The following is a 25,629-nucleotide window of genomic DNA, read 5'->3' on the forward strand; positions in this document are numbered from 1 at the left end:
AATGGATGTCTTTCTTATCTACACAATGGGCCTACTTATGTCTCTTACTCACAGGCTCGGGAGTATCTGCGTCCAGGTGATGAGGTGATGGCTGACCGAGGAGTTGTTATCCAAGATCTTCTGTTTGAACGTAAGGTCAAGCTCGTCCTGCCAGCTTTCACCAGAAGAGGTGAAAGCTCTTCTGGTCAATACTCAAAATTGAGTATTGATTCCTTGTGTTCTGTTGGGAACACAGCAGCAGAAAATGTTCAATTATTAAAGATATTGGAACACCTGTTCATGATTAGTAATGTCTACTGCTTCAATTGTTCGAGTCCTTGTGTTTATTAAGGGACTCCTTTTCTGTTGTACTGATTCATAAAGCATAATGGTAATAACCAATTCAGTGGTTCAACTGAATGTTCTTGTGTGTTAATACTATATAATAATGAGTGCCTCATGTACGTGTCTGATAATTGAGTCAATAGTAAGATGTGAGGCCGATTATAAAGCCATGCTTTAGGACTCTGTTATTGCATGTGTAGCCACTAGGGAGCGGTGAATCCACCTCGGTGCAGTTCACCTTATGGCCAACATGATCAGGGTGACGGATACACAGGTGTGTGTTTGGTGGAGGTGTTTGGAATGGCTGAAGAGCCTTTGGTGAGTGATCATCTGGCTGCGTGATTTTTTATTGGTGAAAGGGTTTGTGTGTGTGTGTGTGTGTGTGTGTGTGTGTGTGTGTGTGTGTGTGTGTGTGTGTGTGTGTGTGTGTGTGTGTGTGTGTGTGTGTGTGTGTGTGTGTGTATTTTTGTATGCATGCGTGTGTGTGTGTGTGTGTGTGTGTGTGTGTGTGTGTGTGTGTGTGTGTGTGTGTGTGTGTGTGTGTGTGTGTGTGTGTGTGTGTGTGTGAAGAAATACTCTGCTTTAGAGGAGGGTCTTCTGAGGCTGCTGCCAGTGGTCAAAGCCTCCAAAACATCTCTGTAGATTCACCAATAACATGTATTACAGTACGCAACACACATACTAGAATATAAAAGTGACATGTTTATATATATATATATATATATATATATGTGTATATTTAAATATAGATCAAAATGTATAGTGGGGTACGATGGGGAGTGGGGTAAAATTAGCCAGTGGGTACCCCCCCCCCCCCCTGTATTTAGGCAACCGTAACAATTTTATTGTACTCTTTTTGTTGGCACTCAAAAACTGTTTGTAAAGTCTCTTGTTCTCTTTCTTTCACTCCCCATATATTTGACCTGTTCTGTAGTAGTAGCAGACACATTTACAGTAAACTGCTTTAAGTTATCTCTATTACTTAAACCTTCCTGCATGTAGATTGACATTGCTGGAACATATCTTCATATGTTACTTCTTTCTTTTATAATAAAGTTGAATTCAATTACTCACTGCTATCTAAAATAAAACGTAACATCCTGCCCACGGGATAACGAATCAAAGTCCATTAGATATAAATTATATCAATCTTTAAAAATGTATATCGCCACATGTATGTTTTCTCTCTACTCTTCTCTGCTTTCATAAGATAGGCCTTCCTTCATGACTTCGGGATTCATATGATATGCTTCAACCCCCCATAGTATAACCATACATGTTTTATTATAGAAACGCTTCAAACCTGAATAGATCCGTGCGTAAGGACGGCTCGCCTGTGCGTGAGTGCGCACCACCGGATGCGCACTCACGCACAGGCGAGCCGTCTCTACGCACGTTTTCCCGGCATGCTTTGTCCGACTGCCGTAGAAAAGCCTGCGGAGGAGGCCGGACTGAAGGCTACCAGTCCATGGGTAGCCGAGCTCTAAGAGACCACACTCATTCCTTAACCGCGGAATCACAGATAATAAGCGCCGTTGACGTCCACAACGGGGTAATAAGCACCATAAAACATGGTGCTTATTACCATCGTGTGCAGCTTCGGTTAGGCGAGTGAGTGTCGGCTCGTCTGGCTCCGTAGCCGGAGTGTGTTTCGGGGGGAGAGGCTGGCGTCTAGACCCGCTGCCCGGCATGACAGCAGCCACGGCGACCCTGCAGACCATGAGAGACCGGCTGGTCCAGGCCATCGATGGCCAGAGCAATGTAAGTACCGGGGGTTGAGTGGACCGGGGATCCACCGGGGTGTTTTCCCCGTGTCACATGGGAACGTTGGAAGGAATAGCATCCACAAGTAAGGAAAGTAGTGTCATGCAGCCTGCCTCACGACCCGGCTAACTAGCTGCAGCTAATCAGCGCGTTGAGTGATTGGGTGTATTTGTGGGTCATAAATTACTAATAGTCCTTGATGTTTGTGTTGAGAGTGCTTTGGGAAGGATCGGGTTCGGTCAGTGGGTGATCGTTTGGACGGGACTTGGTGAAGGACAGCTGTCAACTTGGGCAAGACTCTGGATTGTCTTGTTCACTTTTTCTCTCGGAGACTTTAGCATGCACTGCCAATCCCTGCAGTTTTCTGGTTATGCACGCTTGTGCTCCTCCAATGACCGGCCGTGTTACTCAATGTTGTGTTGTATCAATGGCGTTTATGTAGGAATTGGTCAAAGGCGCTTTTGCAACAAATAATAACTTATTGTGAAAGGTCGACCTTCCCCGTTGCAAACAGAGCCCCCATTTTTGAGGAGGAGGTTCTGACAACAAATCAAACAACAATGCACAGGGGTCACCCTTACTGTTATTTGATACATACAGGCTCTTCTAATTTAAATATAAATGATGTAAGCATAAATACATATCAGCTATTGGGTTGGGAGTTGTTCATTTCCCTTGGGCCGACATTTGCATGCGTTCTCGAATTGTCATAACGTTTATGAAACCAGGGTTCTACAGCTGCACAGGTGAAAGTCCATGCAAATGCTTTTTTATCCCCTTGAGTAGAGTGGGACCCCCCCCCCCCCTTTTTTTATGGGGTTTTCTTAAAAAAAATGTTTATAATGTAATGTGGTTGTGTTTTAAAAAAGCAGATGTTACAGTTGTATGCATAATGTAATTTGTATTTTCAGCAGATACGCAACATGGTTGCCGTTATGGAAGTCATTTCCTATTTGGAGAGAAATCCCATCACGAAAGAGGCACTGGAGGTAGGTCACTGGAATCAAACACAAAAGTGTTACATTAAAAGGCATCAATGCCAACTAGGACACAGCTGTAAATGAGTTAATGTCACATCCGCTTCCAGTTTATTGATTATCAATTCGATTGTTGACGTCTCTCAAGGAAACCCGTCTCGGCAAGCTGATCAACGACGTCCGCAGGAAGACCAAGAACGAAGACCTGGCCAAGCGGGCCAAGAAGCTGGTCCTCGCCTGGCAGAAGCTGATCGAGCCCGGGCAGCAGAGCGACGGGGGGCTGTCCGCGGGCCTCGCCCCCACCTCAGGGTCTTCCAACGGCGCCGTCCCCAAGGCGGACGTCTCCCCTCCGCCTCCCCCCGCCGCCCCGCCGTCGGGGCGCCCGGCGCCCGAGCTGAAGAACCGCAACGACTTCCACAACTCCCTGAGGGCGGACAAGCCGAGCAACCGGAAGCGGCGTGCCGAGCAGCACAAGGATGGACTGCCGCTGCCGCCGGCCAAGGTGGCCAAGATGGCCTCCAACAAACCCCAGAACGCACAGCCGCCGCCGCCGCCTCTGCCGTCGAACGGCACCGCCGCGGGCGCCGACGTGTCCACAGACGGTTCGGACTCTCGCGAACGTCCGCCCCCGACGGCCAAGGAGGCGGTCCCTCACCCGGACGCCGACGGGCTCGGTAAGACCCCCGTCAGGGACCCCCCCCGGCCCCGGCCGGCGCACCACCCCACCTCGCTGGGCTGCTCCCGGACCCCGCCCAGCGCGTCCAGCCTGCTGAAGGCCTCGCTGCTGCAGCAGCACGCCCGGCTGGAGCAGGCCTCCTCCGGGGGCCAGTGTCAGCCCCGTAGCCCCCGCTCGTCCTCCCACAGCCCCCGCACCCCGAGGCAGGACAGCGGGGGCGGCGGTGTTAAACAGACTGCCGTGAAAGCAACAACAGTAGTAGCAGCCGCCGGCGGCGTGGGGGTCCCCCTGTACGTGGAGACCCCTGGTCCGGGACCCTCGCTGCCGCCGCCCCCTCCACAGCCTTTAAACGCGCAGGGCCCCCTCGCCAACGACGTCCGGGCGCCGGGGGAGGCCCTGGGCGCTCAGGGCGTCTGGGTCTCGCACACGCCGGGGTCTCAGCCCGTCCTGGGCTCCTCCCCCGCCCTGAGGGCCCCCGGCGGTCTGGAGGTCGGCGGCTCGGGCGTCGGCGGGCCGGGCAGGAAGAAGCGGAAGAAGTACCGGTCCAAGGACTACGTGGTGAACCTGGACGGACAGTCGGCGCCCGGCGACGGCGCCAAGCCGGTCCGGTTAAAAGACCGGAGGCTGACCTTCGACCCCGTCACGGGCCAGATCAGATCCTGCCTCAGCAAGGAGCCGGGCCAGGAGGCGGAGAGGGGGGGGGGGGAGGAGGAGGACGAGAAGGACGGGAGGAAGAAGAGGCGGAAGAACCGGGGCGGCACCGGATCAGAGGCCATCTGTCCCGAGGCGCCGCCCCCGCCCCCACCCCCGCCCCCGCCCGTGCAGCCCAGCCCCTTCCAGCAGACCAACTGGAAGGAGCTGTCGAGCAACGACATCATCCAGTCCTACCTCAGCCAGCAGAGCAGCGTGCTCACCACACTGGGGGCCCCTCGCGCCCCCGGGGCCCACTTCTTCATGAACGAGTACTTGAAGCAGGAGCGGCAGGGGGAGGCCGGGGGCCCCGCCCGAGAGGCGAGGCGGGCGCACGTGGTGGCGGCGGAGGAGCCCGTCACGCAGCGGCCCGGCGAGTGCCGCGACGTGACCGCGGACGACCTCCGCCGGTTACACGGCGAGCACTGGCCCGGGGTGAACGGTTGCTATGACACCAAGAAGCACTGGTACGACTGGACCGAGTGCATGGCTCTAGACCCGCACGGAGACGAGAGCCGGCTGAACATCCTGCCCTACGTCTGTTTGGACTAGGGGGTGTAGGTGGGTCGTCCTTCTGGCTCCTGGCTGTAAGCGGTGTCCTCAACGCTTCTCAGATACGAGGGCGTGGTTTGGATGTCTCGAATTTCACAACCCTTCCCTGCTCCTTTGCACATGGAGGGAAGCGGCCGACAGGTGGTTGGGGTTTGGCTTAAGCTGCACCATCGCTCGTAGTTTTTAGAAGTCTTTGCGTAAGGCTGACGACTAAAGCAAGGCTATGCAGAATCCCCCGGCTCCAGAGCCGGTGGTTAACATGACGGTAGAGATCCGGCTCACAAGACCCGTAATAGACTAATATAACTCCCCTTCCCAAGGTTGGTCATCGTTGGCATGGCTTAGGAGGGCTAGGTTGTTCTACGTTTAGTGGGAACACATTCAGACGATGAGATGATTAAGAAAATTTTATGGAATTGTTGGGCACCGTTTTCACGTTTGGAAACGTTCATAACTGACAGATATTTTTCCACTTTTAAATCATTACACACTACCTCCTCCCGATTCAACGTTGTCCTGAGATACCTGGTCAAGTTGCTTAAAAGCATTTTTAAACTGTAAGTGCTGCGTCATTATTTAGGTTTTCTGTTGATCCTGAAATGTGAATGCAGATCCCAACAATTCTACAAAAGAATAACAAAGTGGTCTTCTCCAGCCTGTGTGAATGCAGATTGATGGATGTGATACCAAACTGATTCAATCTCAGCTGGAAGGGTCTGTGCTGCTTCAACCAAAAATGTGGCCATCGCGTATGAATTCAATATTTTCTACTTGTTCGCTACCTAGTACCTATACAAAGCTCTTGATGCTTGGCTGAAACATTTGTTCTTTGATTATGGACTTTGATTAGCTTATGCGATGGCAACATTCCAGACTGTTCTTATTAAGCCAACACCAACCTATCCTACACAGGGAAATTATCAACCAATTACACATTTTTATAATGTGAATCCTTATTTTCCTCTTGATGGCTGTTTTGGTTGTAAAATATGAATTCAAAATGGACGCCAGGGGATTATTACAATAATGCGTTTTGTACTGTGAGGAAAGTGGAAATATAATAATATGCTGGAAAATGTACTTGACACCATTCCTTTAAATATCGTTTGCCTTATGGAAACCTGGGATTTCCCTAAAACAGAGCCTTAGTGAATGTACAGAAACAGCCTTTTGGGTTCCATCGAACACAAGAGAACATATTTGCTACTAAGTCCTTTTCAGTGGACGCGTTGATATGTGTTAATAAAAAAAAATGCTGAAATTGTGAATTTCTTGTCCCTTAAAATTCATAACTTATTTCTCATGAATTATTACACATGATGCAACCATGCACACTTAATTCTTAAAAGAGTAATTATTGAGGATATTGTCGTATTCAGGCCCTTCAAATCATAAACATACCATTTCCTGTCAGCATAAACCTATCTACCCATATCCATAGATCACGAAATCGTCCATAGGTTTTAATTGTATTTATGGGGGGTACAGGTATTCATTTAGCAGAACCACATGTGTCCGCCTCACTAGAAAATCATGGCACCCTCAGCCGGGTCACTTCCGTGCTGTGGGCCGACAAGCGGAAGTGACGTGCACCGCGCTCCACGTCTCACTTTCGCAATCTTCCGACAGCCAGAGAGAAGCCGAAGTGGAAGATGGCTGCGGTGGAGCGTCCCCCGGCGAAAGAGGGGGCTCGGATAGTGTTCCTGTGCGTGTGCTGGTACACCGTGAGCTCGGGGGGCAACGTGGTGAACAAGATCATCCTCAATGGCTTCCCTTATCCCGTCACGGTGTCGCTCTTCCACATCTTCTCCATCGTCCTCTTCCTTCCACCGCTGTTGCGGGCATGGGGAGTCCCGAAGATCGAGCTGCCCAGCAGATATTTCCGCTGGTACATCATTCCCCTGGCTTTCGGGAAATACTTTGCCTCTGTTTCGGCCCACTTCAGCATATGGAAAGTGCCAGTTTCCTACGCACACACCGGTGAGTGGCGTCCGGGTTCCTCTGGTTCCGTTGAGTGTGTGAGCCGACCGTGGTGGATATAGGCTAACCCCGCTAATGCTAGTCTAGGCACTGGAGTTTACATCACGGGTTTGCATAGATTATCTATCCTAACCATTTAACATTAGCCATTTGGATGTATGCATTTGTATAGTTTGCTTAACTTAATTATTTTTTAGCACAGTTTACATTTGGGTCGGATTCAATTAGTCTAATTGGAGAGTTCGTGACTCCATTAGAGCAGCCACAGTGAGCGCGCTGTTATGAGCTCAGCGGGTTGCATGAGGGGGAGGTTCTCTGCCTGCCTTTTAAACTTTCCGCAGTGTTGCATGGGGTCCAGTTAATTATCATGAATGAGCAAAGCGAACCGCTGCAGCCACGTAACTTTGTCAATTTGCATTGAGCATGTGTGTTTTTGTTGTTGTTGACGTTGCCTTTTAGGATAATTGCAATGATAAAGATTAGCAGTTCTCCCCCATAACCAAGAAAACGTATACATTCAAGCTAGATTAATCCAGTATGTAATGACTTACTGCATGCGATGATATGAGAGTGGCATGTTTGCCAAGGGTGTGTGTGGCGCTATGACGTTGTAAACACGGATCAGACACACGTCAATCCAATATATATGTAGCGCATTGCAAATACAGGTAAAGCCTGTTAGTAATTCACTAAATGCCAACTACTAAGTGTCATAACCCTGCCCCCTTTTAGCTTGTTTTAAATTAATCCTAACTGTTAATTCCTTCTGTTTCTGCAGTAAAAGCCACAATGCCAATTTGGGTCGTGCTGCTGTCAAGAATTATCATGAAGGAGAAGCAAACGACGAAGGTGAGTGTTCATGAGTCAACACCACCTCCACCACAACCACTCTCCTCTTGTGCTCCTCAATGGGATTCTATTGAGAGCTTTTTTTTGTGGCTTAGGGGCATAATGTGAGCCCGCTGCTCCATCTCATGTTACTACTGTAAGAAATGGCCTCTTGTGCTTAGAGGGGCCCAGGGGGGCTCCTGTGTACACACACACACACACACACACACACACACACACACACACACACACACACTGAGGCACACACACTGAGGCACACACACTGAGGCACACACACTGAGGCACACACACTGAGGCACACACACTGAGGCACACACACTGAGGCACCCTTGCCTCTTGAGATATTTCTTGGTTTTCAGGAGTTGTGAATGAATGTCCATTTACCAGCTTGGTCAAAGGGCATCCGGTGAGAAAAAGGACAGCTGCGCCTGCCACCTAACAATCGGCAAATACACATTAGGCTATTGTAAGGTGGCGCGTGTCCTTGTCTTTTTCCTAGGGAGGTTGATGTTAAATACAGTTGTACCTTCACTGGTTGGACGGCATTATAGAATCACACCTGTTCTTTATCTTTATAAAGCATGGAAAGTCAATGTCTTTGCTGGCTGTGCGTGTAACACGTGGCATGCATACATACATACAGGCAGCTGGTGATAGACAGGTGGGTGGATGCAGAAGTGTGCCACTGGTTTTGATCTAGAGGAATGCACCTGAAGGTATATGCAGTCACTTGCACCTCTTCCTAGGTCCAGTGAAGGCTGTTCAATCATTAACCAATGGCCTCGGCTTCTAGACGGTTTTATCTTTCTGAGTACTACTGAGTAATGGCTGCAGTATTTAAAGTAATCTTTCTTCAAATACATCCCAATGGGCTTTTGTTCTCTGTGTACAGGATGGTGGGATGGGACAGATGAGAGTAGTTAAAGGAATGTCAGAGTTTGTCTCGTTCCAATGCTATACATCCTCTTACCTTGAGTAGCATCAAGATCAAACCCAATTATCAAGAAACTCATTGTTAAACTTGTTTATAGTCAGTCATGTTTTGGGAACTATTCTTATTTTTCGTAGGGCTGCATGCTTTTGAATATGTCCTTGCTGTCGGGTTTAAGTTCCAACCACTCTGACTGAAAGCTTGGCTTAAGCTATCCTGTTTAATACTACTTTTATTGTCTCCTTTTCCACCATGTAACATAGCCCAGATGCCAGATCCTGAGCTATTACTACTGATTGTGAAAGCCAGCCTTGGCAGTTAACATTCAAAACATACGAAATCGACCTGAAAGCGAAAGAAATTTTCAGGGTATTACAGTGAAGATTATACTGGCTCTTGCCCTTCTCATTCGTGTTCTTGGCTGAAAAGGCACTTCCATCAGGTATCGATTTCTTTCTGGGTCCCTAGAGTATCTGTTTCTTAAACTAGTGCTAGTTCACTTACACACTCGGCATTCCCATTGAAATGCCAAAGAGTGAAAATGTCAACACTTGTTTTCTAGTGACTAGTGGTTGGATGCTATCGGTTCCATTGTTGTTCCAACAGCACAGATCTGCCCTGCGTGTGTGGTTTTGGATTACTAACACTACAATAGGCACAGGCATTGTTCTTTAACTTGCTATTCTTTGATTTCCTGGACTGTTCATGTACATTATATTGTCTCTGGTGCTTTTTAATGTAAGCCAAGACTTTTTCTTTATTTCGCAAACTAGGTACACTGGCCCAACAGGATGTGATGCACCCATACTTCAGCTGGTTATCTGGAATCCTTCCTGAGCATACCGGGATCACAGCTTTCTGCAGCTGGCAAAATACTTTATTGATCCCAAAGGAAAATTAGGCATCCAGTAGCTAATCGGTAAACAGACAATCAATTAAAATAGAAAAATTAAAGTAACAAAAATAGAACTGAATAAGACTCAGTCAACTCCGGCAGTGCCAACGTCAACAGCTTTGCTACAAGTGTCAGACGATGCAAAAGCTGATTAGAATACAGCTGATCCCCTTCGGCAACATGATGTACCATGTGCCAAACCCTCTGCTTCCTCTTTCCTCCCTCCTCCTCCTCCTTCCAGGTGTACGTCTCCCTCATCCCCATCATCGGAGGGGTGCTGCTGGCCACCGCCACGGAGATGTCCTTCGACAGTCTGGGGCTTATCAGCGCCCTGGCGGCCACGCTCTGCTTCTCCCTGCAGAACATCTTCTCCAAAAAGGTGGGTCACGCGCACACCTCCATACCCGCACTCGCACCCGGACGGGAGAATTGTTGAGAATCAGCTCACCGGGAATAGGAGTGGTCCGGTAAAGCACCGATATACCAAAGACCTGAAACTCAAAAGGTTTAAAGTGCGTTGGGTCGGCTTAGCTCAGGAGGTAGAGCGGGTTGACTTGTAACCAGAAGGTTGCTAGTACGCTCCCCGGCTCCTCCTAGTGTCGAGTTGTCCCTGAGCGAGACGCCTCACCCTAACAGCTCCTGCCGAACTGGCTGTCGCCTTGCCTGGTTGACACCGTGTGAACCGTTGTAAGTCCGGTCTGCTTAAAGCACTAAATGTAAATGTCAAATGTGGCGGGTTTGCCACCGACTTGTACACATTGGGGTTCGATCGGCATGCTGTGTGCGGGGCACTCAGGGCAAACTAGTTGTGGGGCCCAGTCCCGAATATGTCGCTGCCTGCAATTTTGTCAACAGCATCAAGTGAATGATTGCGTCTCGTCAGCCCACCAATCAGTGACCGCATTGTAGTGCGAATTGTTGTGTTTGACGCATTAACACTCTGATTCAAGTACACCGGGGCCTTGACGCTTTAGTAATGCAGCAAGACAAAAGAGCTAGTTAATCATTTCCCACCTGATATGATCACCGGCTGTTCCTACTTCTTTTTGCACACGTCGGTGTCTCTGTACAATACAGACACCAAGCATCGAATGATCCCTCGTGAAGCACTTTATTGCCGTTCTGCATGGAGTGTGCTGCATAAACAAGGTTGATTGGGATTTCCTTGTTGATTTGGACATCTTTGCTGTTGCAATCGCTCTCCTCGAGATAATCGGAGACGGACAATCAAATAGCTAAAATGCAAATGTATGAAGTGTTCATATGAGTGATTTGCAACGTCAATAAATAAAATGTGCCTTTTATAAATGTGAAATAAGGTATGCAAATACACGTTCTCTACATAGCTATAACGTGTAATATCGATGACGGGAAGGGCTGAAGTAGTTCAGGAGCAAGAGCGCGGGCTGACTTGTAACGGGAAGGTTGCCAGTTCGCTCCCCGCCTCCTCCTAGCCGCGTCGCATCGAGGTGTCCCTGAGCGAGACGCCTCGACCCTACTGCTCCCGACGAGCTGGCTGTCGCGGCGACCCGAGCGTCAAAAAAAACAAAAAAAAAACGCCCCCTGAATGTCTAAAATGTTGACGTTGGCGTCCGGTGCTTCAGGTGCTGCGGGACACGCGGATCCACCACCTGCGGCTGCTCAACATCCTGGGCTTCAACGCCGTGTTCTTCATGGTGCCCACGTGGGTGCTGGTGGACCTCTCCTCCTTCCTGGTGGACCCCGATCCGGTGAGTGGCCTCTCTTCCTCGCGTCGTCATCGCCGCCGCCGGTCGTTATAGCGACGACAGGGGGGGGTCGTCCCCCCCCCCCCCCCGGTGAGTGCGGTCGTCCTCGGGAGCGTTTCCGGTTGCCGTAGCAACGACGGGGGTCTGTCTCTGGATGCTGACCCCTGAAGAGTCCTCTTGTCATCTCTGGTTGTTATAGCGACGACGGGGGTCTGTCTGTGGACACTGATCCGTTGAGGGGACTAGCGCCTTGGAGCTTTCTTTATCCAATGAAGTCTGAAATAGTAACCAACAACACACATATTTAGTTCAGTTTGTCCTTTATTGTATACAACAATGTACACATATTGAGGTCAGTTTGTCCTGTATTTTATACAACAATGTACACATTTAGGTCAGTTTGCCCTGTATTTTATACAACAATGTACATGTATCGAGGTCAGTTTGTCTTATGCGTGTTACGCCCATACCGGAGTTCCCCCGGCCGCGTAGTTTCTTCTACCTGCTCTCTCAGCGTTGAGTGCATCGGAATACACTTGAAAACGTATCCAGTTTCATAGCATTGTAGCGGGGATCCTGCTTAGCGTGGACAGGACAGAGTACTTTGTAAATTGTTCCATTGTGTCAAAATATTGACCCAACGATGGCTCTGCAGAGAGTTCTACTGCCAGACTGCTTTCATCGCACTACGCACCCTGGAACTCTGACCGCTGGTCGCGTCTTTAGTTCTCTGCGTCAGATCCCTGTGTTTTAAGATTAGTCTGTCCAAAGTGTTTAAAGATGCATGTCGTTGATGAGTAAACGGGAGGGCTGGGCAACGTGCTAAAGTACGCCTGCAGGGTTGACTTCGGGCATTGCGGTTCGAACCCAGAACTTCCCCAAACATGCAATCACACGTCTAGTTCAAGGCGATAAATAACAGAGCCCTGAGTTGACGGCAGTCCCAACCATGACCTCATGCTCCTCCCTCCTCTCTGTGCCCCCCCCCCCCCCCCCCCATCCCGTCCAATTAGACGGACACAACGGGCTGGACCCGCACCTTCCTCCTGCTGCTGGTCAGCGGGTTCTGCAACTTTGCCCAGAACGTGATCGCCTTCAGCGTGCTGAACCTGGTCAGCCCGCTGAGCTACGCCGTGGCCAACGCCACCAAGCGCATCATGGTCATCAGCATCTCGCTGTTCATGCTGCGCAACCCCGTCAGCTCCACCAACATCCTGGGCATGATGACGGCCATCGTGGGCGTCTTCCTCTACAACAAGGTGAGCCTCCAGGCCACTGGGTGGCACTGCTGCGCACAGGTGACCCACGAGCAACACACACACACACACACACACAGGGGCTGGGTGGGCTGTCTGCTGTTAAAGGGGTGGTGCAGGGAATGTATATAGAGCGTCGACATGCTGTGTTTTTATACCCATCGTGTTCATGCATGTATCTGTTATGTTTTTGTCTACTTTTTGTATATTGTGTACTTGTTCATAATGTATTTGTATACTTGTGCATACTGTATTTGTCTACTTGGATATTGAATATTGATATACTTATGCATGCTTTATTTATAGTCATACATGCTATATGTATATGTTCACAGACTGTATTTGTGCAAATGAACATGCTGTATCCACATCATCTTATCTTAAGAATTTGATTCTCTGGCTATATATATGTTTGTATATTTCCACATTTAACTTTCCGCATATTTCTTCGGCTGTGTTGTGGCTGACCTCAATCTAGGTCAAAAGCAGCGACTGCTAAATTAATATTGTATTTTACCCCAGGGATGAATTTAGGGATTAAAATATACAATTTCCCCTTTTGCTAATAATCTAGCTATTAGATTACTAGAACTCTTCAGTGCTTCAGGCACTTTCATTTGGTTGGCAGTAGATGATTCCCATCTGTGTTCTTGTATACATAGCATGCTCATGGGTCGATCTCACGGATGGCCTTTTTATTTATCTTTCTCTCAAGCAGCAGGTTGTTGAGTATTTAGTTAACTTTCAGAAGGATCCAAGTTCCTTGCTGTTGAATGAAACACTTAAGCAATGATCACATGATTGGCTCTTGGCTGGGTGTAGCAGACAACTCAGATTTTCCACCTTGCTTCTGTGCTCAAAAAGTTAAAACAATTAAAACTTTCGGGTTAACACTAACCCTTTCGGAACATCGTCCAATCAGAATTGACAAAGCTTTGTTTTGACGCTCTAAAACCAACAAGTTTCGAATCGTACAAACATGGAATGATTGGTTTCCGGCACTATATACTGTGTGTCATTGTCCGTATTTTTACAAACTTGCGTCCAGTGTTTTGCTAAAGCCTCACGATGTGTTGGCTGCCTAAGGGATGATCCACTTGATCCACTTGTCAAAACCAAACTTTGTCCCGGGTCTCCTGTCTCACTGCCTCTCCTCCTCCTCCCAACAGGCCAAGTACGACGCCAACCACGAGAAGAAGCTGCTGCCCAGCAGCAAGCAGGACCTGGTGACCTTTGACTCCCCGGCGCCGCTGGAGAGGTTACAGGCCAACGGGGTCTCCCTGCCCTTCACGCACGGGTCGGAGCCACAGCACAACCGCAACAACGTGCTGACGGACCACTTCCAGTACAGCCGGCAGGCCTACACAACGAACCACCAGTACGTGGTGTAGAACGCTGGGGCCTCTCCGTGGACTTGACTGTATGTAGCTACCCCCCCCCCATGCCCCCCCATGCCCCCCCAGACACCCCCACACACCCCACCTTAGTGTAGCGACGGCCAGGCTTGGACAGCCCTCCCTGAGTGTGCGAATTGAGCTAAGGGACGGTTCTTATCACGCAGGGGCTGATGGGAGATGTAGTTGTAAGATCAGAAAGGCCAGTAGCCTCATCTGCCCAACAAGCCCACTTCCGCACGTCACTTTTCTTAGCGGTTCACCGGCATATCTTTTTTATTTTTATTTATTGGTTTAGTTTTGGTACTCGGTGATGTTATGGTTTTTTAATAGTAGACTTTTTTTTTTTGAGTCTACTATTGCTGTGTGTGTGTGTGTGTGTGTGTGTGTATGTGCATGCACATGTTGGGAGTGTACACGTTGCATCTGAATAATTATTTTCATATTCAATCAAGCCACAGGTTGAGTTAATTTGTGAACATCTCTAGGGAATCATGCTCCATGTGTTATCTTTGTTCTATAAATGTCCCGTTCGCGGGAACCTTAGGATAATTCAATTTTGGGGGTCAAATGTATCCTGCTCATTAGAACCCAAATTCAATGATAATCTCGTCACATGGATTTGTTGTTTGTGCGAAATACAATATTAGCATGATAAACCAAATATTTAAATTCAGAAATAAATGGTTACGTCTTTTTATATATATTTTTTTAGTAACTGCTAACGCCATTGAAAACACTTTCGTCTGATTAATATTCTGGTTAAGAATTCAAGGGGTTGCGCAATGTGAGCTATATTGCAGGCCCCGCCCCTTTCCAAGCAAGCAGGCGACGCCCCTTTCCCAGCAAGCGTACAAAGCTGAACAGCTGACCAATCCTCTGTTCTCTTTGGCCCTCACACTACTCCTCCAAAAGAGGCTGATACTCTCATTGGTTAAAATCCTGCCCATATTGGGAACAAAATCTATTGTAACTGAACAGGCGTACGGGGTGTCGCAAAGATACTTGTCTTCAGCTGCCAAATATCGATTTGGAAAGAACATTTCCAGATGTTCACGTAGGATCATTGGTTTGGGGAAATTGACCCCTGGTCTAAAAATCATTACGCACCTTTTCTGCATAACTTGACACTGAGACTATTTCTCAAGGCTAGAGTGGTCCATGACCTGTCCTGTTAGGATGACTTCGTCCTTCGTAGCCATCGACCAGAGAAGAGTGGATACCAAAATGAAGCGATTAAAATGTCTCAAACCATATGTAAGAGGCCAGCTGTGGGCCTTCCAGATATAATTTTTTTATGTATTGTTTCTTTCGGCATATTTTCTACCTGATGTGAGCTGTATTAGATGGGCCAATGTTAAACTCAACTTGTCAAACCAGTCGGCATGTGTACCATTAAGCACCTACATGTTAGTAGGCTGGAAACTTTCAGAATGTAAACGACTCTAGCAGTGTTATGTCCCCTACAACCGACCAACCGTGTGACATCAGCAATGACTACGGATTCCTCCAGGTAAACTATGAGCTAGTTGAAATGTTACACATGGCGACTTTAATTAGAATTTAATAATTATTGTTTTTTTCAATGTTTTAATTCTGGGGTTCAGATTATGGTTGAGTAAATCATCTGTACGTGCGTAACACAAATTCTTTCAACCACCAGATTTGCACTTTGTTAATCAAAGCAAGATGAGTTTAGCAATCAACACTGTATTTTTTGTTTATTTTTTTTAAGGAAGTCAGGCTAGCTAGCTATCCTCTGAACAAAACATTTTAATAACTTGATGTCAAGGCACGGGAAATGTATTATTACTTTTACAAATAAGGAAATGAAGGATTCTATATTCCTGGTTGTTATTAACAGAGCAATGGTTAGGTGGTTTGTGATGATTAGCCTTCTTGGAGCCTAGCGATCACTTAGCTTTGCTGATGGGGTGTCTTAATCTTTATTTACTTGGAGGATACTTAATGATATACATGGCACAACTCTTTTTTTTTTGCTTTTTTTTGCTGTTATCAGTAGAGAGCTCACAATAATAAAAAAAAGAATGGGAGAGATGAAGATTCATTTGAAATCTGTTGCAGATTACTTTAGTTTCTTTTGTCTTTTGTTTCTTTAACATGAATGTCGCCCTGAATCTCTGGTATTGAATTGTTCAATAGGTCATTTTTGTATTTGTTGTCTATCTCTTGAGGGTTCAAACCGAACACACTGCACCCCCCCTCCCCCCCTCCCCTCCCACCATCGATGATAGCAATAGTATAACACTTTTATTTTAACTATTTTGTTAACACGTCTCGCCAGTCTGTTTTTCCTGGAGTGGATTCGCTTGCCTTTTTTAACGTCTACATATCTTGATGAACCATGTGACCCCAGCAAGGATAAATGAGTTAAAAAAAAATCGTTGATAAGAAATTGTCTTTGACATGTACATTTTAAAAAGGGTTGATTTCAGACGAATGTCATTGAGGGAGGTGGTCCAGCCATTGGACGGTTCCCTTGGAAACGGTTCCTGTTGTGACATCCCGCCACAGCAAAAGAGGCTGACTCATAACGAGAGGACAGAGGCCTTATGGATGTCAATGGAAGATGCGGGGGGGGGGGTCATGCCTCACCCCTATGTATACAGGCATGTAAAGGCCAAAATGTCCCAGTCCTTTCGGGGGCGGAGGTTTGCTGTAAATCTGTAAACTTGCAGTGTAAATATATACTAGTATGGTGATGGGCTACTCTGTAAAAGTTGTACAAAATTCTGTTATTTTGTTTGAAAAGATAGAATTTTTACCGAAGCGATGTTTATAGATTTTTATTTATGGTGTTGAGGTACATGATTATTGTAAAGACGTGCCACAACTAGGGTCAGAAATTAATTTATGATCAATGTATAAAGATTTCTCCCTTTTTCATTTTTTTTCAAAAAGGCCCTGGACAAATTGAAATGCAGGGACTGGAAATCGGCCCAGTGGAGGAAGCCAGTGTTGATCGATTTGTCATGTTAACTATCTTTTGTCCGTTGTACGAATGGAAACTGGTGACACTGGAAATTGCTACTGGGAAGATGTTCGAACTTTTAAATGTATTCTAGCAGGCGTTTTATGACGACATTGTGTATGCTGATTTAATTAAATTAGCTCAGCTTATGTACAGGTTTTTATAAGGGGTTGGGGACAAAAGTTAATTTCTGACCTTGGCCACATAGCACCTTTATTGTCACCTTAAGTTAAGTAAAATGCTATTTTTAAATGTTAGAAAGGAATAAATGCATTGTGGAATAATTGGTTGTTGAATTCGTTCTTGTGCTCCTGGTGTCTGAGGGTGCACTCACACCCACACATGACCTTGCCTGGTGCTTATCTGATTAATTCACTAAACGGTAGAGACCAACAGAACTACGGAGTTCACTGGCATATATTGCCATGTAAATATATTAATTGCAACCTAAAGCGAATCTGTTTATTACACAATGTACAGTATAAATATAATATAATCCAGGTAAAACGGTAAAAAAAAATATACACAGGCTGCATGTAGACTTACAATCAATCCTCTGTCTGGTGTGTCTTGACAAACCCTTAAAGTCTGTGGTCTTGTCGAGAGAGATAAAAACATGTTCTTGACTCGGAACTCAACCCTTCAAAGTTTATACGTTTTCCAACGTGTCTCCACGGGCCTGCTGCTGAGCCTCCGGGTCGTAAGGTATGTACGCCGGCAGCTGCGTGATGACGTTCGAGTTGCTCAGGAGCTGCGTCAGGACGTGGCTACTGCCGATCGTGGGTTCGGGGCCCGGGTTAAACAGCGTCTGTGACGACGGAGGAGAGCTTCGCTTGTTCTGCGATATCCTGACTCTCCTCGACGACCTCAATATCCTCTTGAAAAGAGACCTTCTGAGCAGGATGTATATCCACGGGTCCAGGATGGGGTTCACCGCTGCTATTCGGATGGCAGTGAGGTCAGCCTGGTGATAGTCCTGGTGCATGATCTGGTTGGCGAACACCCGCGCCTGGAACAGACGAGGTACAACGGTCATGTTCACGTTTGATAGCACATGTTTACTGGCATAATTTATGTCTTACAAAATTAATAAAAAAAATACCATTCATACGGTCTATAATACACAATACTGTGACATTGCTGGCACCATTGATGTCTTAAATCTATAGAAAAAAAATCTATATATTTATACAGTATAATGCAGAATATTGTGAAGTAATGCATCATATGAAAATATAAACGTTCTGTTGATGACTAGGTTTATCAAAGTACTTAGTAATTTTATTTATTTTCAGCCTATTCTAAAGCTGTCCTTCACAGCTATTTCCACACATGAATAGAATTAGAATTAAACGCACATTCGTCTCCGTTAACACAATTAACGTTAGACGGAGCATCATCATTAATTTTAAATAGTAAAGTTATAAATTCAAGCAAAAAAAAAGTTCAAAGGAAAAAAAAAAAGCAGGTAATTACCACCAACGGCGCGGAGCACGCGAGCACCACCACCGAGGTTAGCACGAGCACGACGATCATCTGCGTCTCGGCGGCGGACGAGAGCGCCACCCAGCGCTCGCGCACGCTGGCCCTGGTCGAGGGCCGCTGAACCGTCTTCTTGCGCATGAGCAGCAGCGTCCCGCACACCGCCACGTTGAACACCACCGTCGCCAATATCAGCGACAGGCTCGCCGTGCCGTACAGGAAGGTGTACGCGGCCGGGAGTGGGTCCTGCTTCCGCCACTCGATGAAACACCAGGTGAGCGACGTCTGGAGCTCGCTCCTCGCCATCCCCATCATGGGCAGGCAGCAGAAAAGCACGTTGCTGACGTAAATCGAGAACAAAAACTTCTGCGCGAAGCGTCGGCCCACGCGCCACCGGCGGTACGTGTACGGGCAGCATATCGCCATGTACCGCTCGGCCGACATGGCGCAGATGATGCTCAGTCCCGCCACGCCGAAGAACAGCAGCAGGAAGGACTGGAAGGCGCACAGGTGGCCGTTCTCCAGGATGTGCTCGTCCAGGTAGTTGGCGATGGTCAGCGGGCTGGCCAGGCAGGTGCCCAGCAGGTCCGTGACGGCCAGGCCGCAGACCAGCGTGTAGAATGCCGACGATTTTCGATCCTGCCGCGATATCGACAGCACGACTATCGCGATTATGTTCCCGAGCGCTCCGCCGGCAAACATGAGAACCGGCAGTGCGATGGCCTTCCTCTCGTCCGCCTGCGATGGGAGGAGCTGGGTTCGGTTGACTTGGATAAATCCGTTGGTAAAGTTTGTATTTTCGCTCAGAAATACTCCCATCACGTCCACGCTCCGTGGTTCTCTCATCGGTTGTTTTCAGGAGGCTCCACTCGTACTAAATTGCCTGCAGAAATAAAAAATACAGAATGCCGATAAATACCGCAGAGTCCTCTCTGCTAAAGCGCAACACGATCTTCTGCATCGTGCCGGTGCTACGATGTTTTAGAGACTGCTGCGGCCGTCTTGGCAGAGAGAAGATGAGCTGTTCCAGAGAGAGAGAGAGAGAGAGAGATATGCGCCCTCCTCTTGTCTCTTGAGCGAGTGTTTGCGTCACTCAGATGTTGAGTTATCTGTCTGAATACAGACGGCAGCATGGGCTTTTAATAAAACAGTACACACACACACAAACTCTCTAACACACACACACACACACACACACACGCACAAACTCACACATACACATGCACAAACTCTCTCTCAAACACACACACACAAACTCTCTCTCTCTCTCTCTCACACACGCACAAACTCACACACGCACAATCTCTCTCTCTCCCTCGCTCACACTCACTCACACACACAAAGTCTCTCACACACGCACAATCTCTCTCTCTCTCCCTCGCTCACACTCACTCACACACACAAAGTCTCTCACACACGCACAATCTCTCTCTCTCTCCCTCGCTCACACTCACTCACACACACAAAGTCTCTCACACACACACATTCTCTCTCTCCCTTGCTCACACTCACTCACACACAAAGTCTCTCACACACGCACATTCTCTCTCTCACACACGCACATTCTCTCTCACACACACAAATGCACACACAAACATTTATACAGTACATTGGCAGGCAACTAATATGAATCCACAGAGCAGGCTACTGTGCCCGGCTGTCACCCGTAGAGCTCTCCACTAGATGGCGCACTGAATGGACCGACTGCGAGAGGAAGTTTGAACTTTTTTTTTAACCAGGAAAACAATGTTCCTTGCTGATTAGAAACCAGCAAGGGACAGAAACCTAGAATATAAAATATATTCTTTTCCATGTTTCACAACAGTTGAGAAATAGCTGCCCTCCTTTATACTTTGGATCGGAATTAAAATGATCTGGAACCTACCTGTTTGTCTTAAAGTTAGGTATACCCAATGATTGTGCTTGTGTGTGCTAGGGTTTGCTCTTGTGTACTGCGCCGGTGTGTTGATGTGAGTTCAACCTGATAAAGACCATTGCCCTCCAGTAGTGATCCATTAGTCGGTTGTTGTGGACGCACAATTACAGTCATGGCAACACAACCTGACCCACCTCCTCCTCTCGGCTGGTGCTTTCCAGGCCCCGTTGGCCGCACACTTAATGAGACACAAACACACCGCCAGCGGCCGCTGCTAAACACAGATGACTGTAAATGGTTGCGAGATGGGACACACTGTTCACACACACACACACACACACACACACATACACAAACACACACAAACACACACACACAGGACGTCATAGCACTCAGCCTCATCGGGACCCCAGCACTCTGCTCCCCGCCCCCCCCCCCCCCCCCCCCCCCCCCCCCCCCCCCCCCCCTACACCGGCACACACCCAACAAACCCCCGTGGTCATGAGTCATGTGGCCATGGACGAGCCACGCAGGTCCCCGGGCTCCTTAAAAGACGATGGCGACACCTCTGCTGAGGTATGCCCATGTCCCCTCTCTCCGTTCCCCACCCTCCCCTCACCCTGCTCCTCTCCTCCTCCTCCACCCTCCACCCCCCGAGACCTCTCCTCCACCTCCTCCACCTCACTCTCCTGGTTCAGAATGTGTAGCTAGCATAAACATGAAAAGGCCACTTAAGCATAAATGCCGGCCCCGTTTCTGTCGGTGGACTATAAATACTGTCGGGTGTTTTAGTGTTTTCTGATGCGATCTTCTAAAAAAGAGACATTTTCTCTTCCTTTAAGCCCAGGTTTTCTGCAGACCTTGTGTCTAGCCACGTTTCCCGATAAAAGATGTTTCATGAAATCCGATCCTCCTGGATTTGGGAAAAGTTTTAGGGGATCATTTATAAGCAAATACACACAAAAAAAAAACAGTTGGAGAAAGGAAGGAGAGGGAGAGGGTAGATGGAGGAGTAGAGAAGAGGCAGGACCAGAGAGCTTCCAGTGATCCCGTTCCCCGTCCTTCCTCCTGCTCCCACCGCTTCTCATTTACATTGCCGGGAGAAAACTTGTTATCCGGAACCTACAGGAAGTAAGCCATCCCATTTCCAGGAACTGAGCTGGGAGGATTCTGCTGCTTGCGTCGTGTCTCAAGGTCAACGGTTCAGTGGTTGACTAAGTGGCCTCTAGCCACACAGACTTGGCAGAAGTGGAATATAATATTCATAAGAATGTTTTCATCAGTGTGTGTGATCCCCTGAAGAAAGTAATCGTTCCTCTGGAATGAGCCCTTTACATCCACATGTAGGGAGGGGGTCCCTTTCAATGTTTCTGCAGTAGCCCAGAGCAGGCTTTGCTAGAGAGGGCGCCTTTTAAGTGAACAATCATAACCTCTTTGTTACTGGTAAGCCCTGACCTATAAATAAGCACAATTTCTACATTCCTAAAGTGCCATTATCTGGCACTGTCTTCCTGGAATGACCAACCCGCCTTGCTTCGTAGTCAAGTCATCACAGATCCAGTCTCACTATGCAAGTAGGGCTGCACTGCTCTCAAAAACCAAGAGGGATGAGGAAGAAAGCTCTACAACGATCCCAGAAACTGGAGCCCTCCTAGGGACGGCCAAGATCTGTCCTGACTGGAAGTCAGTCACTGGAGACTTAATGGAGGGAGAATGTGTAAATCGAGGCGAAGTTTGAGGGCATGTTCCCACACACGATCCCTCTGGAGTTCTTGAAGCCCCGCTCCAGCTGCTGAGCATATAGCTATACGTTTCCCAGAGTTTAGTCTGTTCCATTAATCACGGTGTCGAGGTGTTGTGACATACCACTGCTTTAGTCATCGCCCCCCCCTAGTGTGGACAATGGTGGCAGAGACACTGGTGTATTTACATTCCCTTGCTTACTTGTCTGATTTATTGACCTTCAATTCTTCCTAAAGTAGGGCGTTTGACAGTAGCCCCTGAGAAATATAAATATGAACATAAATATCAACAGGACCGACCAGCTGATTTGTGTGAAAACAGCAAGGCAGTCTCTCTGTACAGATCATGCTGTGTACCCTCCTCTGTATACATCTCCACAGACTTCAATAAACATGGCGACCTAGTTTGTTTCTCGGCGTTCATTAAGGAGGACGTGGTATTTACATTGGAGGCCGTTAGCAGAGAGGTTTACACTGAGGCATATAGCTGTTCCTGCTCAAAGGCACTCCCCACCTGTTGACACTCGCCGCGGCCGGGAATTAAACCTGTGACCCGCTCCCACTTACAGCACTCCCATCGGCTTGGAGCCTGAGCGGGAACTGAAGGTTCCCGAAAAGACTGAGATTTGACCTCTTCCGTGCTCACACTGACAGTAAAGTGGTCTAGTGGGCAGAGCTGTTCCTTTGGAACTTGGAGGGTTGTTGGTTCCATCCCTCGACCTTATCCTGGTCAGAGGAAATGCCCTTGAGCAAGGGACCTACACCCATAGCTGCGTCCAATAACCTGATAGTCACCTGTATTGTGTGCTCGCTCCCATTCCAGAGTGATCTAAAGCAGGCTGCAGTTCACTCACAGCCGCAGGGGTCAGTCAAGCAAAGCAATTTCAGATTCTTACTGAAGAATGCTTGGCCTCTTGTTTTACAGCTTGCAGCTTTCTGAAGAACCGCTCATCCAAACGACTTTGCATCCCGACCCTCACACCTTGGGTCCTCAACGCACCCGGCCACGAAACAGTGCCTGTTTCGTGGCCGGTACGTTGCCTGATCTCAATGGGCTGATAGTTTCAGCCTTCTCCGGAAACCACTCATCCAACGCTGCCCCTCCATCTGGGGCGGAGAAAACAGAATTACATACTGAGACTCCCGTTATTATAGTTAGATGAGCGAGTGCCATATTAGTCACTAATCTGATCTCATGGGTTTTATCATGATTTTTCGTTTGAATTTAGCTATGCTCTATGATGCAACCAATTTAGGAAATATGTATTTAGTCATAATCTCATGTCATTCCATGGAAAGGGACATGATAACGGAAGTCCCTGTGCAGGGTTGGTCAGACCTTAGGATGACCTTTCAGGCCACCCAGCTGTCATATCACCATGACAGCACATCCTACTCAAAACAGGCACTTCTTGATTGACTTTTATTATAGATGTGTTGATAATAAATAAGGAAGATAAATCGTACTTCCTACTACAAAACAAACATTTGGGCTTAGGCCGATAAAACAGTATTTTTTTTTAAAAATACCTTCAAACAATGAAAGATAAAGGATGCTTGTCAGGGAACATCTTTTTTCTGTTGTAGGAAGTACTGTATATAAATGTTTTGTGCCGTGTGTTTTATGTAAACCAGAAAAAACCCACATGGCCGTCGAGATAAAAGCCGGTCGGCTCCTGGTTCTCTTCAAGGCGGATGTGGGAAGCACTTGACCCTTTGGGGTCCGGAGTGAATCTGGCGCTCTTCCCTGGATCGACATGTTGAGGGTCTGCCAATCCACAGGAATTCAGCGCCCAACTCTCTGCGCCACAATTACCTCTGGCCTCAAAGGAGGGTCTGTACCGTGGCACTCCATGAAAGTCAGTGAAATATCTAAGGAGAGTGGAGATTCCGGATAAAGTCTGTGTATTGCTGTAGAACTGAATTGCTGTAGAACTATGAACTATGAGTCCCAATGGTCAAGCAGCCATATAGTCACAGGAAGCTTTCGGAATAATCGTTTTGACATGTTTATTGACGACCACGTTGACCCTTCCGTGACACTTTCTTAGAAAAACAAATTCTAACTATTCTAAATAGTTTTGGTGTACTTCTCCAAAAAGAAACATCCTGGTCTTTAGAAAGCTATGTTCAGTTCAGGGTATTATTGAATATCCATCTCCAAAGGTCACTTCATTAAAAGAAGATTTGAATATAAGCCCTGTTTAATCAACATGGCTCCTTCCATTTTTTGTATTTCGTGTGTGGGGAAGCCTGTGATTACCCAAACGCACGTCACCCTTCCTCGCTGAAATATTTTTGTGATGAGGGGTTGGAGGAAGTGTTGGGGTTGGGTGGGGGGGGGGGGGGGGGGGGGGGTCCCCTAACTTGCTGGATTTGTTTCAACCAGATGATCTTTTTTTTTTCAAAAAGGTCCAGGGAGTAAGAATGGGGGCCAACAACAGGAGTCGTTTAAATCTTGGCTACTAGACAGAAAAGACTCGAAAGACTAAAAGTCTTAAAACATTTAAAATAATTCAGGGGTTTCCTACAACATCACTAAAGGGAACAGTTGAAGCATACATACTATTTTGTGTATGTATTTGAAGTGTGCGAATACAGACATTATTTTACTGCACAATAGGCAGAATGAACGTCTACGAAAAATAAAAGCGGACTCAGTTCATGCTTCTCTTTCACCATAAAAGCACTATGCATACCACTCAATATCAGATCTGTCAGATCTTCATCCAAAACATGCAGTCTTTGCATGTATTTCTGCCTCCCAGCAAATGTTAATGTATCACGAGGGAAGCCTACGGTCGACCCTTGACCCCGGCTAGTTTCACAGGCATCACAGTCCTTCAGTCACGCCTGGGACCGGGGAAGAACTCACTGACATCTCCAACAGGTAAGATTCTCCTACCTTTCTGCTCTCTGACTTTTACCCGATTCCATCCCATAATAATAGTTTTGTTCTTCATATTTACTAAGTAGTTAGTAAGTAGCAGTTGTAGTTGTTACAGTGAATCTTTATTTGAATGTCATGTTTGGAACCCGTTGCAGTGAGGAGGATTTCTGAATAAAAACGGAAAACAAATAAACAGAGCCTCTCTTTTGCGATGCCTCGCCCGGCACGCTGTCTGTCTTCCATTAGGGTCCCGAAACAAGCCGCTGTCGGGCAGTACCGCCCCTCACCACCAGCACCATGAGCACCGACGGGCACGCGGAGCCAGCGGGGAGCTGTCCAGGCCCGGGCCAGGCACCCATCAGGACCTGGCTGCAGTCCAGTAGGAGAAGTAGGGTGCCCCAGCCGAGACGCTGGGGCTTTACATGGTTGGGTTTACGCAGTATGGCCGCCACGATGGATTCTGTGTCCATGGCGACTCGCAGCCATAATGGCGGTATAATAGCCAAAGTATTACTTAATGGAGCGAAGGATTTTTTAATTAACTACAGGGGGCCCTCTTTTGACATTACTTTTAAATTACATATTAAGTTACATTAGCATTAAATATGATTCATTTTTCTGATCTATTTGTA

At 47.5% G+C, this 25,629-nt stretch overlaps 3 protein-coding genes across 6 annotated transcripts; 2 read left to right on the plus strand and 1 right to left on the minus strand.

Moving 5' to 3' along the window:
* The first annotated feature begins 1,706 nt into the window (after positions 1 to 1,706).
* LOC132469709 (mediator of RNA polymerase II transcription subunit 26-like) lies at positions 1,707 to 6,251 on the plus strand. Of its 2 annotated transcripts, none has more exons than XM_060067715.1 (3): positions 1,707 to 2,085; positions 3,000 to 3,077; positions 3,214 to 6,251. In XM_060067715.1, exons 1-3 carry the CDS (start codon positions 2,014 to 2,016, stop codon positions 4,981 to 4,983), a joined length of 1,920 nt encoding a protein of 639 aa, XP_059923698.1. In that variant the 5' UTR covers positions 1,707 to 2,013; the 3' UTR covers positions 4,984 to 6,251. The 2 variants fall into 2 exon arrangements, with proteins under 2 accessions (XP_059923698.1, XP_059923699.1); XM_060067716.1 differs by having other exon boundaries at positions 3,003 to 3,077.
* A 239-nt stretch (positions 6,252 to 6,490) lies between these two features.
* Positions 6,491 to 17,291, plus strand: slc35e1 (solute carrier family 35 member E1). 2 transcript variants are annotated; one of them, XM_060067730.1, is made up of 6 exons: positions 6,491 to 6,963; positions 7,742 to 7,812; positions 9,880 to 10,017; positions 11,243 to 11,368; positions 12,379 to 12,663; positions 13,791 to 17,291. In XM_060067730.1, exons 1-6 carry the CDS (start codon positions 6,636 to 6,638, stop codon positions 14,010 to 14,012), a joined length of 1,170 nt encoding a protein of 389 aa, XP_059923713.1. In that variant the 5' UTR covers positions 6,491 to 6,635; the 3' UTR covers positions 14,013 to 17,291. The 2 variants fall into 2 exon arrangements, with proteins under 2 accessions (XP_059923713.1, XP_059923714.1); XM_060067731.1 differs by having other exon boundaries at positions 6,497 to 6,963; positions 12,379 to 12,624.
* LOC132469718 (prostaglandin E2 receptor EP4 subtype-like) lies at positions 11,467 to 23,341 on the minus strand. 2 transcript variants are annotated; one of them, XR_009528474.1, is made up of 4 exons: positions 22,903 to 23,341; positions 18,484 to 19,372; positions 17,554 to 18,016; positions 11,467 to 11,641 (listed from the first exon to the last, which is right to left on the minus strand). XR_009528474.1 is itself a non-coding variant. In XM_060067729.1 (3 exons), exons 2-3 carry the CDS (start codon positions 19,333 to 19,335, stop codon positions 17,657 to 17,659), a joined length of 1,212 nt encoding a protein of 403 aa, XP_059923712.1. In that variant the 5' UTR covers positions 19,336 to 19,372; positions 22,903 to 23,340; the 3' UTR covers positions 16,939 to 17,656. The 2 variants fall into 2 exon arrangements, 1 of the variants encoding a protein (XP_059923712.1); XM_060067729.1 differs by lacking the exon at positions 11,467 to 11,641 and having other exon boundaries at positions 16,939 to 18,016; positions 22,903 to 23,340.
* Positions 23,342 to 25,629: the final 2,288 nt, after the last annotated feature.

Source organism: Gadus macrocephalus, chromosome 12 (assembly GCF_031168955.1).
Source record: "Gadus macrocephalus chromosome 12, ASM3116895v1".
Lineage (NCBI taxonomy): Eukaryota > Metazoa > Chordata > Actinopteri > Gadiformes > Gadidae > Gadus > Gadus macrocephalus.